General features: G+C 47.0%; 1 protein-coding gene across 9 annotated transcripts in view; it reads right to left on the bottom strand.

Annotated features, from left to right (window-relative positions):
- NCAM1 (neural cell adhesion molecule 1) overlaps window positions 1–17,489 on the bottom strand; it is a 239,424-nt gene that overhangs the window by 78,095 nt on the left and 143,840 nt on the right. For all 9 annotated transcript variants that reach the window (XM_030538330.1, XM_030538332.1, XM_030538331.1 and 6 more), the window contains exons 2-8: window positions 7,647–7,721; window positions 5,663–5,881; window positions 3,873–4,016; window positions 2,669–2,806; window positions 2,079–2,196; window positions 1,290–1,459; window positions 214–356 (exon numbers count right to left, since the gene is read on the bottom strand). In XM_030538330.1, coding sequence (XP_030394190.1) covers window positions 214–356; window positions 1,290–1,459; window positions 2,079–2,196; window positions 2,669–2,806; window positions 3,873–4,016; window positions 5,663–5,881; window positions 7,647–7,721 — 1,007 coding nt within the window. The remainder of the gene's footprint in view (window positions 1–213; window positions 357–1,289; window positions 1,460–2,078; window positions 2,197–2,668; window positions 2,807–3,872; window positions 4,017–5,662; window positions 5,882–7,646; window positions 7,722–17,489) is intronic.

The raw sequence follows: 17,489 nt of genomic DNA, 5'->3' as shown, positions 1-17,489 counted from the left end.
TAGGGCTTTAATGATAAATACCAGGCCCACAGGTGCCTTGTGCAGCATGGCAGGGCCTTATAATAGACAGAGAGGAGGAATCACCAGGATTTCAGTGTGCATCTGCATGACATCATCATGTTTTCTGGCACAGCAGAGAGGCACAGGAGGCATGGCAGACACGAGCTGCTCTGAGCCATGTTACTGAGGCCCTGGCTTTGGGAGCCATTATACCTTCTCTTCGTTGCTGATGTTCCGGGTGGAGGTTCTCCAGGTGATGGAGGGGATTGGGTCCCCGGAAGCCTCGCAGGTCAGCGTGATCTGGTCCTCCAGTTCCATGGCAGTTTTGTTCTCCACATAAGTGATTTTGGGTTTTGCTGGAAAGGGAGCACAATGGGTTTTTTTGGCCACTGCTATGAAGCGAAGCTGCCTGGAATTAGCGAAGTCTGAACTGAAACTATCCATTAGACCAAAAGGCTTTTGCATTTCTACTTTCAGAGAGAATTGCTTCAGCAGGCAGAGAGGAAGCATGGTGTGCCCTCCCCTCGTCTAGCCATCCCTGGCTTCTAGTTTAGCAAAACTAAAAATGGGCCCAATTCAGACCCTGGAGCAAGTACATCGTAACCAGTCATTACATCATGACCTCGGCTGTTTCAAGGAAGCTGGGAAGGAGACTAGAAAAGCTAAGGTTAACTTTTGTTGTTTGACAACCACCTTTATGTGACCTGTTTTTTTTTTTATTCAGATCTCTGCCAAAAAAAGGTCTGTGATAAATGGCAATAAACAGCTGGAAGAAACTGACAACTTCACAAGGGCTTACATTAATGTTTTCCATAATGCAGCTAAGGGTGAAATTCACCCCAGTGCAGAGCTTTCAAAAGTTCCACTCAGATTCTTAAGGCTTGACCTAATGCCCACAGATATCAAAAGAAAAGTCTCCCACTGACTTTGGATTCCACCCTAAAAGCTTGAAAAGCATTTGAGTGGTGCACAGCCTAGTGCTGACCTCCTGCAAGGGGCGGGAATTTCAGCCACAAGAGACAGGAAATGGAAGAGAGATGGTATTTTACAATGACCACCAGCACCTTTTGTCTGGTAGACAGCACAGAGCTGGCACACAGGCTGACACTGTAATTCAGCAAGCGCACCCAGCGTCTGAGCCAGACATGCCTGCTGGGGAGGCAGGGCATGCTGCTTCCAGTTTGCAGCAATGAGCAGCCAACGGCCAGCTGGGCTCTCTGACCGGTCTGTAGGGAGTGGGGGGTAGGGGCGGGAAGGAGTGATATCAAGCCTGTTATTGCCCTGTTTACCAAAGACTTTGAGGTGGATGATGGCATCCTGCTCTCCGGCCTTGTTCTCAGCGGTGCAGGTGTACTCCGCCTCGTCGCTCTTCTCTACCTTCTTGATGGTCAGCTCAGAGCCATCGTAGTTGAAGTCGTATTTCTCGTCATCGTCCCCCCGTTCTATCAAGTCCCCATCCCTGCAGGGCACAAAACAAGCAGGTTGGGTGGGAAGTTAACGCTGGCTGGTTTTTAGAACTCATCTGTATGTCTAAATCTAGCTCCTTTGTTTGGGAGGAAGGACAATTTCCCTATGGTCCCACCTCTCTCACACTTGTTTTCCTCCTTCGGCTGAGCCCTCACTACCCTTGCCTTGGGGTCCTGTGCCATGGAGTCCTTCCCCTGTAGACATCCCTCATGCCAACCATGCTTGGGACCCTGGCCCTCCACCCAGAACTCAGTCTGCTGCCCCGCACCAGCATTCAGAGCCATTGTCAGCCCCAACCTGAACCTTGGTTTCTCAATGCCACGTTGACCCTGGGACTGTCATGTAAAGTGTGTGAAGACCTGGGGTGAAGGGTGCTGCAGCACATTGCTATTAGTGCTGCTGCTATTGTTACTGGAAAATGACCATTTGTAAAAGCATTACAATTCTCTGACTTTGTTACAAGAAACCGAGTCAATGATATTCTAGCTAAAATGGTCCCATTCCCCGTGACCGGCTCTGCTCAATCAGAGGTGCAGACGGAAGCAGCAGTCACATTGAGTGCCTCAGTTAAAACATCCAGGCTCTTAAACCATGTAAATTGAGTTTCTTACTTCATCCAGCTCATGGCTGGCTCAGGAAAGCCATCAGCATCGCACACTAAGGTGACAGACTGGTTGAGACTGGCCGTAGCATTGATGGTGTTCTGCCTGGCACGGACGGAAGGAGGCACTGAAAGAAAAAGAAGCTGAGTTAGAGAGAGGGGGAAAGCACAGGTGGGTAGAAAAGAACCAGGTAAGGAAGTTTCTTGCCCTCTGCCATACACACATAAATCAGTCCAAGGGAGCACATCTCCTGCAGGTTTGAACCTGTACATTTGATGCACGAGGTCTCTCTATCAAATGGTGGGAGGAAGAGGACCCACATTGCACGGAAGATGGTCTGTTGGACAAAACCATCCATGAATCAAATGAGGGCCATCTCTCACTTGGAGCTATGAGACATTCAAGCTGACTCCTGACATGATAATTTCCTGTAAACATCTTGTAAATGCCAAATCGATTTCATGTGTTTATTTGACATGATTCTGACAGTTCATGAGTGTGAACTGATGATCATGTCTTTCCTTCTAAGACAAGGGTGCACCAGCTTATAACCCAGGTAGCACAGGTCCCCTCCACTGCCAAGGCTCCAAGTTGCTCACCATTCACGATGACCTGAATATCCTTGAAATTGACCTCCCCACGAGCCAGGATTCTGCCCTCACAGCGGTACGTCCCCTCATCTGTTTTCTTGATTCCCCGGATTTGCAGGAAGTTGTTGGGCAAGACGATAAATCGGACTAGAAGAGACGAAAGAAAGTTTCAGTCAAGGATCATTTAGAGAGAGTGCTGCAATGAATGGGCACTTCCCTACTCCCCTTACAGCCTAGAGACAGAGCTTAATGTAATGTAACTTCCCTTTCCATCAGTGTAATGAAAGTCACCCCATAATCAGACCTGACACTGCCAGGAAAGAACATCCAGGAGAGAGTCCCTCACACAGCAAGCTAAGAGGCAGTGGAGACAAACCGCTGTGTTATTTTACAACCAGCACTTTTATTTTACTTTAAGTTTAATCAATACCTGGCTTGGGCCAATGGACCATTTACTACTTGTCTCCCCGAGGAGTGGAGTCTGGTCTTAAATAAGGATAATACCTAGCTCTAATATAGCATTTTTCATCAGTAAATCTCAAAGCACTTCACAATCTTTTAGTGCATGTAGCCTCACGCCACCGCTACAAGGTAGTGCAGGGCTAGAGCCCCCTTTTCTAGATGGGGAGTGAGGTACAGGCAGGCTAAGTGACTCGCCCAAGGTCTCACAGGGAGGCTGTGGCAAAGCAGGAAACTAAACCCAAGTCTCTCAAGTCCTTGATTAGTTCTCTAACCACTGGCTGATCTGTAACTGCACTTCCTTGATGCCTAGACTGACAGGGGCTGGGAAACGCTGCAGAGGCAACACTGATCTGGGGAGACAGTGCTCTGGAGTGACACCAGCCCACAAAATCCACAGATAGGTTCCACTGTCTGCTACTCCTTGGCGCAGCGTAGGGGAAATGCGAGGGCTCTGGCCAGGACAGCTTAACCACGTGGCCTCTTTAAATCCAGACTGGATTTCTCTTTTAAAAACACACGCTCTATTTCAACTATAATATACTTTGTTTTAAAGCAATTCCTGAGTGAGGTTCTCTGGCCTGTGTTACGGAGATCAGGCTGGATGATTATAACGGCCCCAGGAGGCCAGACCTAATGGGTGTCATTTTACCCCCACTGCTCTGAGTTCCCGTGCCTACTTGTCCTTTTGCCACCCTGGCAGACCTACACAAGGCCTCTGGAAGGGCAAGGGCCAAGACCTCTCATTCCTTACCATCTTTTTTCAGGACAACATCCCTGTCCTTATGCTTCCACATAATGGTGGGAGGCAGCGAGCTGAGCACATCGCACACAATCACAGCATCTTCCCCCTCCTGGAACTCCTGAGGGGTGGGAGCATTCCTGAACATCAGCTTCTCTGAAAACAAGGAGAGCGACAGGACAATGGAGCTGTTGCCCCAGAGCATTGTGGGCACCATCTGAATTGCAAGGCATGTTGCCAACTATAAGCAATGATACACATGCCCAAACTCACTTGGGATGCTCACGCCATAGCAACGTGTGTAGCTTGGCATTAGCATCCCGCACTATGGTAGGGGAACCCTGTGCTAGTTACACACCAAGAGGCGACTGGATTCACAAGAGTGTCCGTGTTTGGATGTTGTGTTATGGGAAAGCCAAACGCAAAACCTCCCAGTTGGTAGGGAAGGAACATCTATGATAGCTTTGCCAGCTGAGGTCCACTAGGGGCCTCATGAATGTAGGATCCTACTGCACGGTAAGTGGTCCCTGTAGGGCCGTGCTGAGCCCTGATCCTGTCTCATCCCAACCCTGCCTGTTCTGTACCAAGCACATCACTCCATGCTCATCTCCCAGACATTCATTTCACTCTGGGCTCTACCTTCGCTCCTCACTATCTTGCATCAAAGATTTTAGTGGGCTGCAGCTCAGCTGGGGTCTCCAACAGAGGTGAAGGACCCTTTCTAAGTTCCAAGCACATTCTGCAAGCTGCAAAAACCGTGGGATTGTCCAGCTCTGAGACTGGAGATACTGGCTGTTCTGTTTCTACCCAGGTCTCAGAGCACAGGGCCTGAGGCCAGAGGCTCCAGAAGTGGCTACCACAACCTTTGTTATGGCCAGGGACTGCTAGAGCAGGCTGTCTCCCCAGCTTTCTTGCTGTGCAGAGAGACCATGGGTAACAAGAGGTGAGCAAAGCAGCTACACTAGTAACAGACCTCACAGCCAATCAATCCTTTGCTTTATCTGTCGCACACCATTAAATAGGTCAATGCAGTTTAGCTGAGTGGCTTGAACAAAGGGCATGCTAGTAATGGTCTTCTTGTCCCTGAACCATTCAGCTTAGCCTGTGGATCCCTTTGCTTGGCTCCTGACAGCCATACGGGCCAGGGACCATTCACACAGCCAGAAGTAACCCTCAGGCTGAACTCTCAGTCTCTCCACTAACAGCATGTGGGTGACACCAGGAGGGTCTGATTTGGATGGAGGAGCATGAATTAGATGGGGAAGGGCAGAAAATGAGGAACGTGGCTCTGAGGCCAACCTGACAAATCACAGGGTTAACTGAGAGGAAATATGGAAGTTGCTCACTGCTAACTGGACAGCTTGAGACACAATGGCTTCTATTTCTCTCAGTAACTCTGATGACAGAAATGGTGGGATGTCAGTCAGACAAATACCATGACTACCTCCTTCCCATCTCCCTTTGTGGGACAAACTCTCCTATTCCCATATCCTTCACAGACCAGCCTTTCCCTTAGCTTCTCATGGGTGAGTGTCTCCTCATAGGCAAGGTTGCCCACCACTTTCCAGCCTCCTGGTCATGTCCCTTCCCACCCTTCTTCACACTCAGTCAACACTCTCCCGTCATTGTTAAGGGAGGAATGGGCTCCACTTTGACAGCCTTTCCCTTCCCAGTCTGTTTGGGAGGTGGCTCCCCTTCCTGGCCATGCCTCACTAATGAGAGCCACACCTCCCCGGCAAGTCCCTGGGCCTCCCCTCACAAGAGCCCGACCGCAAAGCAGGCTCCCAGAGCTGTGCTCTTACGAAAGATTTTCACGTTGACAGTGGCCTCAGAGTCGCCCTCCTCCTCACTGGTGACAACACACTTGTAGATGCCGGCGTCGTCGATGTTGGCGCTGTAAATGGTGAGGGTGGAGGAGAAGTCATCGTTCCGCACCACCGAGATGCGCTGCTGGTTGGGCGTCAGCTTCTCGCCGTTGGGGGAGAACCAGGAAATGTCTTTGGCTTTGGCTTCCCCAGTCACTAGAGATGAAACAAAGCACATTGGACCTGCTCCCTCTCAGCCAGCCAGGGCCCTGGGGCCATCGCCTGCAGGGTTGTGGGAAGGGCCAAGACCAGGCAAAGGATTTCTGATGTCCAGGCAGCATGGGGCATGCTTACTGAGCTGGGTTTGTGAGAGTGCCTACCCACCTGACAGGAAACATTTAAGCCCCCTTGGATTTGTTGACAAGCCCCGATGTCAGAGAGCTAATCCCAGCAGTGGCTCATACATTATACGCCATGTTCTGGGTCCATTGGGGACAGCTCCCCACCCTCACAGAAAGACATCCATTAGCTGCTGCCCCATGCAGCCAAAAGGAGCAGCTGCCCATTTCAGGCTTGGAATGGCCTCATATACATCCCTGCGATCTTCCCCCCTCACCCCACTCAGCATGGAAACACAGCACTCCTCCCACTCCAATAAATATCCCTGTTCGCAGGTTGTGCTGGGGCATTGCATTGCAAACCAAGCTGGTTAAATTGCTTTACCAGCACATCAGGCAAGTTAAACCTGCCACTGCATCCCATGCAAATCAAAGCGGCTTGTAAGGACCCACCTCTTGGAGCTCACGTTTCAGGGTTTCCCCACGTGGCTTTGTTATTTGTTCAGAGGAATTTGTCACACAGGAAATTTAACCAATCCCATTTGCTGAGGCCAAGGTGTAGTCATCACAATAGCACTTACTCAGAGGACACTCTTGCCTTCAAAGCACTTTACATACATTAACAAATGACTCTGCGCTGAGCTAGCCTGGGCCTCACAGCCTCCTCCCTTGCCCTAAAAAGGAGATGCCCGGGGAAGTCAGACAAGCCACATTGGAACTTGGCTCCAAGCTATGTTTTAATGTTTGCTCAGTGTCATGCTCTGGTTTAGGGGTGACCTGGGATCATTTGTTGTCATACCAGTGTTGCACCCAGGTAACCAATTCATCCAGGCAAACCAGGCCAGTTGCATTACAGGGAAACCTGTAGTCAGTAGCATGCGTGTGTGCTGAAACGGGGCGTGCTGCAGCAACTGTGCGGTACCGCACAGGATACGTGCATTGCCTGGTGGACACTGAACACTGCTTCTTTCACCCAGCTGGTTGGAGCAAGTGGCAGGAAGGGTGGTATTAAAAATGCAGGATTCCCATTGTATTAAAATCCTCGGGGGCTGAGGTGGAGATTTTCAAAGCTGCCCAAGGGGTCTGGAATCCAAGCTCCCATTCAAGCTGTTGGAAATTGGGTATCAGAATCCCCCAGATGATTTTGAAAAATCTCAGCCCTCAGACTAATACCTCTAAAACAAAAAAGACCAATGCTGAGGGCAGACGTGATGTAATAGATTTCTGGGGCAACCCTTCTGGTCTTCAGGGTTCTGGGATGGCTCTGGAATATTGTTACAAATACCAGCTAGGAGCTGCCTACTCTTCCCAGCCCTAAGAGAAGTGTGTCTTTACTCTCCCAGCCTAACCACCTCTGTCACCTTTGCTATTATACCTGTGATTTAGTTGGGGATTGATCCTGCTTTGAGCATGGGGTTGGACTAGATGACCTCCTGAAGTCCCTTCCAACCCTGACATTCTATGATTGCTTTTGATCTGCTTGAATTACAAAATAAAAGACCAAGAAACCCAACAACATGGAGAATTGAGAGGCATGTTCCTGTACATGTGAATATGCCTGGGGCTGAGTGGAATGGGTTCTCCAAAAGTGACTCAACAAACACAGATGGAAAAGCCTGACAGCAGCAGCAGCCAGCACTCACCTTGACATAAGAAGAATTTGGATTCTCCAACGCTGATCTCCACCTGACTTGGAACAATATCCACTTGTAGAGACACTGGGAAAGACACAAAGCAGGAGTTAGGCAACTGGAGTCATCCAGCAGAAAAAGGTCCTGCCGCTTGGGTCTCAGGTCAGCTCAGCAATGGAAGGGCCAGGGCTGTTAACCCACTTCCAGTGCTCCCGAACAGTACTGGATTATACACAAGCCTTCCATCCCTAAGGATCTCAAAGAGCCTGTAACAACATGAGCCACTTCCACCTCTTCCTGTGCTTACACAGAAAGGCATGGAAGGAGCTGCGTTACCGGGAGATCTGCTGTATGCCAAGTTATGATGTATGCCACATCATGCTTGGAGGCGGACTGGAGAGGGCAGTAATAAGATCACACCATTTGGGCACCCTATTATTTATGGTTATTGAATCACTTGGAAGGCAGCATGGAAGGAAGGGGCTGAATGAGAAGAAGATGGCAGCTTAGTGGGCTTGAAATGGGAGTCTGTTGAGTGCATAAAGTGCAAAGCAGAGAAAGGAACAGAGCTGACGGTGGGAGAAGAGAATCCCAGTTTGAGTCTGGCAGCGAAGTAACATGCTCCAGGCTGTTCAGCTGCTCACCTATACATTGACTCTGTGCTTTCCCTACACACTCAAGGTTTGTGTGCTGCTTAGCTTCACAGCTGCTCTCACCCTGCCATGTGTTTGCCTCACATTTCCATATAGAATTACTGCCATAAAACACACATATCCATGCTTGTCTCAATCAAAACAGCGACTGCACTGTCCAAGATATGGGTGTGAGATTCTCAGCATCACTACAGTACTTTTCTTTAAAGTTTGCAGGCATCATGTGTTGAGCATTGGCAGACAGCAATGACACATTGTTCCTGTGACTTGTGTCAAGGTCTTGCAGCTCAGCAGGACAGTCCCTATATCCTAGGAGACTACTAATATTCACTCTTCCTTAACAGCAGTGGCTCCAGGTACCATCGCTCCAAGCACGTGCCTGGGGCGGCAAGCCGTAGGGGGCACCCTGCCAGTCCCTGCAAGGGCGGCTCTCAGCTTTCGGCGGCTTGCCTGCAGGAGGTCCACTGGTCCTGCGGATTCGGCGGTAATTCGGTGGCGGGTACAATGAATCCGCGGGACGGGGGACCTCCCACAGGCACGCCGCCAAAGGCAGCCTGCCTGCCGTGCTTGGGGCAGCAAAAAAGCTAGAGCCGCCTCTGTTCCTTAAAATAGGGCAAAGCTACTGGAAGGGGAGCAAGCACTGTGACCAGCAGAGTAGCATTCAGAGATAAGTCATTTAGGCCTCATAAGGCTATTTATGCCTCTTCATTTTTGCATTGTCTTTGCTCTCTGCGTTGCAGAAGCACAGTTAGTATCCCAGTGATCTAGGACTGGATTCACTGGCAGGCTCTGGCTGCTTTGCACTGCCCTGGCAGCTATAAAACCCATTTAAATGGGCTGTTACACCAGGTTAACAGCTGCTCTGTGTCACCAGAGCAGTGCAACACAGCCAGAGGAAAGCACCAGTGCGTCTGGCCCTTTGAGTCCCAAGAGAATTGTTTTAAAAATAATCTAGGCACGACAGTAAACAGGCTGGATCAGGAGTCCAGAGACAACACTGAGGACCCTTTGGCTGTGGGAGATGAAAATGGTCCTCAGGACTACAGAGCTCCAGCCCTTTAAAACCTCCTCTTGAAAAACTGCATTTCACTCACATGTCTTATCTGGAGGTTACTGTCGCTCCTTCCTGTTTTCAATAAAGTACAGGCTGCACTTTTAGCTCCTGCATTCAGCCCATTTTATTTCTGTGTAATCTAATCTCTCTCAATCATATTACTTTAATATAATTCACTCCCAGACAGAACTGCAGGTACAAAAGGCCAAACATAATAAACGGCTAAAGCTTTATTAGATCCAGTGCAGCCAGAACTAACCAGCCTAGTTCTACAGGCTGTATTTTCTTTCTATTAATCCTCCTGACATGGTGCAGTTTACACTGTGCATCGTGTATGGAGTAGTTTCTCCTCAGTGGGTCACTGCTCTGTGATGCAAGTACAAAAGGTATTAAAAGAGTTCTTACACTTTGAAACCCAACCACCAAAAAAACCCACAGCCTCATGTGTCTGCAGCACAGCTATGCCTGCTTACAGGGGGATTAGCATTCTGCTTCAGAACAGAACTGGAAAGAGAGGAGACACCATCAAAACTCAGGGCATGTCAGCTTGCAGGAACTGCATGATTGTCAAAGTGCGGGAAAATGCTACAATGATGCATTTATATGGGGCCTGAGTTTTAATGGTTCCTAGTGCAAATGGGCCCAACTCTGAGAGGGGAGCCTAGTTTTGATAAACTAAATAAAAGCCCACAATTAGAGCCTTTATAAGATGTCAAGTATAAGAGGGGTAGCCGTGTTAGTCTGGATCTGTAAAAGCAGCAAAGAATCCTGTGGCACCTTATAGACTAACAGACGTTTTGGAGCATGAGCTTTCGAGGGTGAATACCCACTTCCTCAGATCCTTAGTCTATAAGGTGCCACAGGATTCTTTGCTGCTTTTATAAGATGTTTTCAATTCGATCAGTTTAATCCAACTTGGATGCCATTTTGTCTCCAGAGTTTGAATGATGGCTCCAAATTTAGAATTGGACTGTCTAGACCAAGGAGTCCTTGGTATGGCTCACATGCTAATGACTTACTAAGAAGAGTTCAGGAATCTCTGAGTGAGCCGTTTGCTGTGTATTTCTGTATTTCAAACAAGTTCACAGTCTTCAGTAATCACCAACATAAAACAATCCTAGGTAAATGTTCGGTCTATAGCTATTCTGGACTAGGCAAAGTCTCAAACAGAGACACAAGCTAACATTGACGATGGCAGGAGCCTAAAGATTGGCTCCTAAATTGTATTTAGAAACCTAAAAATGCAGCCAGGTTTTCAAAAAGCACCCACCAGCTTTGACTGAAGGCACCTGGAGCTGCTGGGTGCTCGGCACTTTTGAAAAGCAAGTCACTAAAGTAAAGATTTAGGAGTTTAAATTTAGGTTCCTATGACAGAAAATCCAGATTTTTTTTAAATGTATTAATATTTAACAAAGCAAAGAGAAGCAACTAATGAGTAATGTCAACAAATCAAAACAAAAAGGGGAAATTATATATACTGAAATAATCCTGCTTGGGTCCAGTAAGGCAAAGGTTGAGATGCAAATCAACCAACGAAGGAAAGTCAGGGCCACAGCCCATTCCTCCAGCCCAAACTTGCCCAGTCCTGCACCTCGCTATAATCTGAGCAAGGCTCCGACTTTCTGCCCATTTTCTGGCTTCTGTCTGATGTGTATTACACGTGCAACACTATCATACAAACATGAGACGATCCTAACTCACCCTTTCCTCTGCATCCCCAGTCAAGCAGCGGTCGGCGCTGGACACCCCGGGAGACAAATGCCCTTTCTCCCAGTACCCTGAATCTCAGAGTACCATTCCTTCATGGTGTAAATTATGAGGCATTAGAAATAACTGGACACTTGCACTCTGCCAGCTGAAGCCTGATGCTGCCTCAGCTTCCTGGCCTAACGAGACCAGGTCAAATAAGAATTTCAGGAGGCCAGACCTAATGTGTGTTATTTTTAAATCGCAGCCATTAGTTTGCAGAAAACAATCATCTTAATTGAGTTATTTCTCCATCCTGCGTTGCCAGAGCATTTCTCATCCTGTCGACTGCAAATGCTTTATCTGTCACCTTTAGTCTTTTGGTGCCACAGTATTTGTGGCTCTCTCACAGGGGCTTCTCACTTTACTATTAAACCATGAAGACATTAGTCTCAGCTGCCTGCTCTTTCTAAGTCTTTAAAACATTCCTCTCAAAGGAATCACCATATCTTACAAATCAATGGCATCGTTCCTTATCACGACCGAGGAAAAGGACATGTGCTGCTGAATTACTCAGTAAATGGACTACAGGCATTAAGCCCCAGAGCTCTCTGAATATACAGAACAGATGCAGTAGCTTTGCCATCATTCCAGTGTTCAAACCAATGACTAAAGAAGGGCAAGAATCCCAATACAAACCACAAATAATGACACTGGCGGTGGGTAGCCATTTTCAAACATTGCAAACACTTAGCCTTCACTTTTCATCTGCAGAGGGTCTCGCTCACTCAGATGTAAATCCCACTGAAGCCAACAGAAAGTTTATTATAAAAACATAGTACAAAGATTTTAACAAAAATCCTGAAACATAGCTCCTGCCAGATGGTAGTTTGGTGCTTTTATCCTAGATCCACCTTCCAGTCACACGGGTAACATGCAAAACCAAAGCCAACTGCTAGCCAGCTATCTGCACTGCCTGAAAGAGCCAGTGAGTCCTGGCAGGTGATCACTGCTGAGCTACAAAGACAGCAGCTCCTACTTACAGCAAAGTGACCTGCCCTCCCACAGCGCAGCTCCACACTGCGAGCATCTGCACTCTGCAAGCAACGAGACAATACATCAACATGGGGCGTCTCTTCTACACCACAGTACTTCAGAGGTGGATGTCATCAGAAAGCTCTGGCTCAATCCTCCTCCCATGGAAGTCAGTGGCTTCCATTTTTCAGTGCTCAACTTGAAACAGCGTTAAGGAGCCTGGCTTACTGAAGGTTCAGGCCTATTTCAGATATCTCTAGCTGGGCACTGTCACAAGATGACTGATCCCTTAAGGGGTGATGGGTCCAGACCCATCTGTGACACACTCCGCTCACCTCCTCAGATGAAGTCAACAACTAAAGTCATTTCACAGGGAGATCATGCTAAAATCAGGCCTTCTGATACGAAGGTGAAAACTGAAGCCTCTGTGGAGCTGGGAGGAGATGGAGGAGAGCGCCAAGAAGCAGAGATGGAACCTGGCTACTGATGGACTGGGGAAGCTGAGGGACTACTGATGAACTGGGGGAGCCAGAGGTGGATGTCATCAGAAGGCTCTGGCACATTGGGTTTCCTATAACCATCTAAATGCCATCGCACTTGGTCATAAACACTGTTAGAGACATTCGTAGAAACTAGCTATTCATTTGCCACAAAGTCCTTATAATTTAGGCTGCTAAATTTGCATTAGGTAACTTAGTAGCCATCTCTCATTCCTGTCCCTTAATTGATTTGTCCATGCTTGCTACAGTATTATTTCATTAGAGACTAAATTTCTCAATTCATAAATATGACTTTCATCTGAAGGGGTACATATCACACTAACTGTTGGGTCTCGCAATCTGAAGCGACACAGCAGTGCCAAGGCAGGACAGGGCTTTCTTTTATACTTGAGCAGCTCCTGCTGCAAAGAGACGTATACAAAACTCATCCTCAAGACGTAGACATATCTTTTGTCAAACTGGGACAGCCTCTTTTGCTGGGGTAGGAGCCAGACCCTGATTTACAGCATATGTCTCTGAGTGAAGATACAGAGCTGTACAGAGCATGAAAGTGGTAACACTGGTGAGCAGATCCATTTTGCATTTTTTAAATATACACCCAGACCTAAAGGAAGGGCCTAATTTGAAAAGATGGCTAATCCAGAGATTAGGGTGCTAGCCTGGGAGAGCGGAGTCTGATTCCCTGATCCACCACAGACCTGCAATGTGACCTTGGGCAAGTCACTGAGTCTCTCTGTGCCTCAGTTCTCCCTCTGTACAATGGGGATAACAGTGCTTCCTTATCTCAAAAAGGTGTGGTGAGGATAAATACGTTGGAGAGCATAGCACAGATGCTGTGGTAATTGGGGCTGGATTTCTTAGAGGCGCTGAAGTCACAGTGAGAACACCAGGCCAGGCCCACAGTGGGTTGATTTTATTTACAAATCTGAAAGAGGAAAATAAACCAGATCTATTTAATGGCGCCTGTCAATTGTCCAAGTTTTTTCTCTCCAGCACTGCTCCTCCTGAGCTCTGAGAAAGTCAATATATTCTATAACAATTCACTGAATGGATTCCGTCAGTCGTGCATATTGTACACACCCCAGATCCCAAGCTATCTAGTGTCACTATATTTCCTATTTATAGGAAAGGTCAAACCCCAAGGCCTTGTTAGATCCACTGAACAGCAGTTGATACTATCCTTGCCATGGAAAATTATCAGCAGACACTGAAAGCAGGTCTTGTAAATCAGAGGGAGGATTACTGCTCCTTCCACTCTTCTTTGGGTAGAAAGGAAGAGCTGAGACTCTGTCTCTCCCCTGCCCCTCCAAGCTTCCGAATCAAACTAACATCCATGGCCAGATTCTTACAGCTGAGGTCAGATATGCTGGTTGCACACTGGATGCTGAACTCTTTGGAAAAATTTGCCTTAAAGCATCACAGGGGGAGCTGTTGGGTCCATGTGTGTAAAGAAAATAAAATAAACTGTACTACTTGGAAACAACATGCTGACAACAAAGTAAACACAAACACCTAGATAAAAGCAAATACAATACAAGTCTGATGAATCAAATGGGCAAACAGAGGGGCAGCTGTATTTGGGGTGATGGGTCTTGCTTCAGCTAAAGAACAAAGCTGTAGCTCCAGTTTAGTGCCTGCCTCATTGCTGGTGAAGTGCCTTCAGGCGGTCTGAGTTTGCACGGTGGGCCTCTTGTCTTGGCGTACACACCTGTCCACATGACAGAGTCATCTCACGATTAAGAACCAGTAACACACGCTGTTCAGGAAAGGCCAAAGGCTAGCAGATACAGGGATGCTGCAGGTCAGGGCGGAAGGCTACTGTCAGAGCTGTGGGATGCATGGGACCGGAAGAGAAGGGGGTTCTGTGGGCCATGAACAAGGCTCATTGATGGAGGACCGGGCTACCTTAAACACAGAGTGCTGTCAGTTAGGAGAAGGGCATTAGCAGAGCTATGAGAGGGCCCTAGCCAACCTGAGTGCTCCTTTCTTTTCATGCGCAGTAAATTTCCAAATATTGAAGACAGCCAAATTGATTCATCTTCAGTTAGGAAGATTTTACAACAAATCCCTCTGTGTTGTCAGGATTGAACATGAACCTCTCAGCAGTCCGACTGATGTAGCGATGGCAACATCCACTAGTGCAAAACCAGAACACAATTCCTTTTATGCTGCAATGCAATCATAGCCCATTTGCAAGCAAGAGCCAATGAAGATTTTAGATACTAGGCATGAACCACCACTGCGGAAGAAAGGAAAAAAAGAGAACTCTCAAATAAAATACTTTTCAAGTGAGGGTTTCCCTCTATTAATCTTTCAGATAAACTCTATTCGTTTTTGTTTCTCCTGGGTTACAATGACCATTCCTAGGGACTTAAGTAAAGACTTCAGTACATCTGTGTTAAGCTGGTGAACTCCACTAATTTCAGCGTAAAATTGCAACAACAGAGGTGTGAACCAGATGTGAGGTAAGTGAATTTCACTAGTTTAAAGTGTTCTTGCCCAAAGTGCTAGAAAAGACAAACTCATTGTGAAATATCTGTTTCTTTTCCCAATACCTGAATTGGCACAAATGCAATTTTTATTATTTTTAATCTCCACACTATCATAACCTAGTCCCAGATTTGGACCTTAGCGTCCAAAATATGGGGGTTAGCATGAAAACCTCCAAGCTTAGTTACCAGCTTGGACCTAGTAAAGCTGCCATCACCCAAAAAATTAGAGTGTTTTTGGGCACTCTGGTCCCCCCAAACCTTCCCTGGGGACCCCAAGACCCAAATCCCTTGAGTCTCACAACAAAGGGAAATAAACCTTTTCCCTTCCCCCCTCCAGGTGTTCCTGGAGAGATGCACAGAAGCAAGCTCCGTGAATCTAAACAGAGGAATTCCACCCTCCCCGTTTCCAGCCTTGGAAAACAGAAGTATCGAGACCTAATCTCTCTTCCCTCCTCACCCAGAGGGAATGCAAAGTCAGGCTAGTAAATCTAACACACACAGATTTCCCCCTGACTTCTTCCTCCCACCAATTCCCTGGTGAGCACGGACTCAATTCCCTGGAGTTCCCCACTAAAGAAAAACTCCAACTGGTCTTAAAAAGAAAGCTTTATATAAAAAGAAAGAAAAATACATAAAAATGGTCTCTCTGTATTAAGGTGACAAATACAGGGTCAATTGCCTAAAAGGAATATGAATAAACAGCCTTATTCAAAAGGAATACAATTCAAAACACTCCAGCAACTATAGACATGTAAATACCAAAAAACATATAAATCACTATCTGATCTTTTGTACTTACAACTGGGAAACAGAAGATTAGAAAGGCAGGAGACAGAAAAAATCACTTCTCATAGCTGAGAGAGTACAGGCAGAAGACAAAGAACTCAGACACAAACTTCCCTCCACCCAGATCTGAAAAAGTCTGGTTTCCTGATTGGTCCTCTGGTCAGGTGTTTCAGGTACTTCTTTCCAGGTGTAAGAGACATTAACTCTTAGCTATCTGTTTATGACACACACACCCCCCCAATGCAAACCTGATTTAAAAGGCCAGAAATGAGTCAAATGACCTGTCAATTTCCAGAGATCTGCCCTCAGAAACAACTTAAAAAATAGGATTTCAAAACTTCTCTACATATTTCTAACCACCTTCTTAGTCCCCCGTCTCCACTCGTAGTCATGGCCATTAGCTCCTTTAAATCTCCAAAAAAACCAACAGACTAAAATAAGCACAGGTGCTGCCTGCCCCTTGTCCTTTTATTAGACAAACTAATTAGTGGATGATATTATATCCGGGGACATTTTTGCTCAGGAGACATTTGGAGCCATCCCTATTTTTTGCACCATTCTGCAGCACAGTGGGTGAACTGAAGCCAGTGTAATTTTCCAGCCTGTTTTCTTGTCTGCAGTCACATAGTTGCTGAGCTATACAGACTTGATTCTACTCTCAGTGTCACAGCCACCTACATTCTTACATGGCCTCGCCTCACCATAGTAACAGCATCTAGACAAATATAACAGATACAAATAGGTTCTTATTTAAAGTCTCAAATCATAAGTAATGCTGATCGTCTTTCATCTCTTATCTTAGGTATCTGAGAATAATCACTGCACTCAGCAGGTCATTTGTGGCAGAAATGTAAATGAAATATAGATGCTATGTTTTTCAGACCAATTTGGACAAACCATTTTGCATTGTCCGCCCCTCTACCCCCCCATTTCCCAGTCCACTAATCCAGCTAATCTCAAACACAGCCTGAAGTGGCGAGAGTTAATAGCTTCGTATAACATCAAATCAAAGCTACACAGTTAAAGGTGATTTTTATTTCAGTCTGTCATTAGTAGCAGGTCTGCAGAATTAAAGAAACCAGGGCTGTTTTATGAAGCACACACAATAGGCTTAAGCATTCAAGCTGTTTAAAATGGCAAAAAGAAAGTAGCAAGGTAATCCCTGGGCAAATGCAACATCTCAGGCAGATCTCACTGTCTAGTATCACCACCTCATCCCCAACCCTTCAGAGCTGACAAACCCCTGCTGCTACTGTGGGTTTGCTACTGATGGGTATCTGGGGCAGCTCTCAGATTGTTAGGGTAATTTTGAATGGCTACGAGGCTACTTTGGTAGGCAGAGACAATTCTTCCAGAAGTATATTAGGACTGAGAACAATACTTAATCAGATAGCACTTTACAAACAGTGGGTCTGATTCTGATCTCATCTGCAATGGTGTAAACCTGAAGGAACTCAACTGAAGTCAAAAGACCAGGGGTCGGCAACCTCTGGCACGCAGCTTGCCAGGGTAAACACCCTAGTGGGCCGGGCCAGTTTGTTTACTGCCATGTTGGCAGGCTCGGCCGATTGCGGCTCCCACTGGCTGCAGGTCGCCGTCCCACGCCAATGGGGGCGGCAGGAATCAGCACGGGCAAGGGATGTATTGGC

Source organism: Gopherus evgoodei, chromosome 19 (genome assembly GCF_007399415.2).
Source record: "Gopherus evgoodei ecotype Sinaloan lineage chromosome 19, rGopEvg1_v1.p, whole genome shotgun sequence".
Lineage (NCBI taxonomy): Eukaryota > Metazoa > Chordata > Testudines > Testudinidae > Gopherus > Gopherus evgoodei.
Note: the sequence above shows the minus strand (reverse complement) of the source record. Positions and strands in the feature narration are given on the sequence as shown.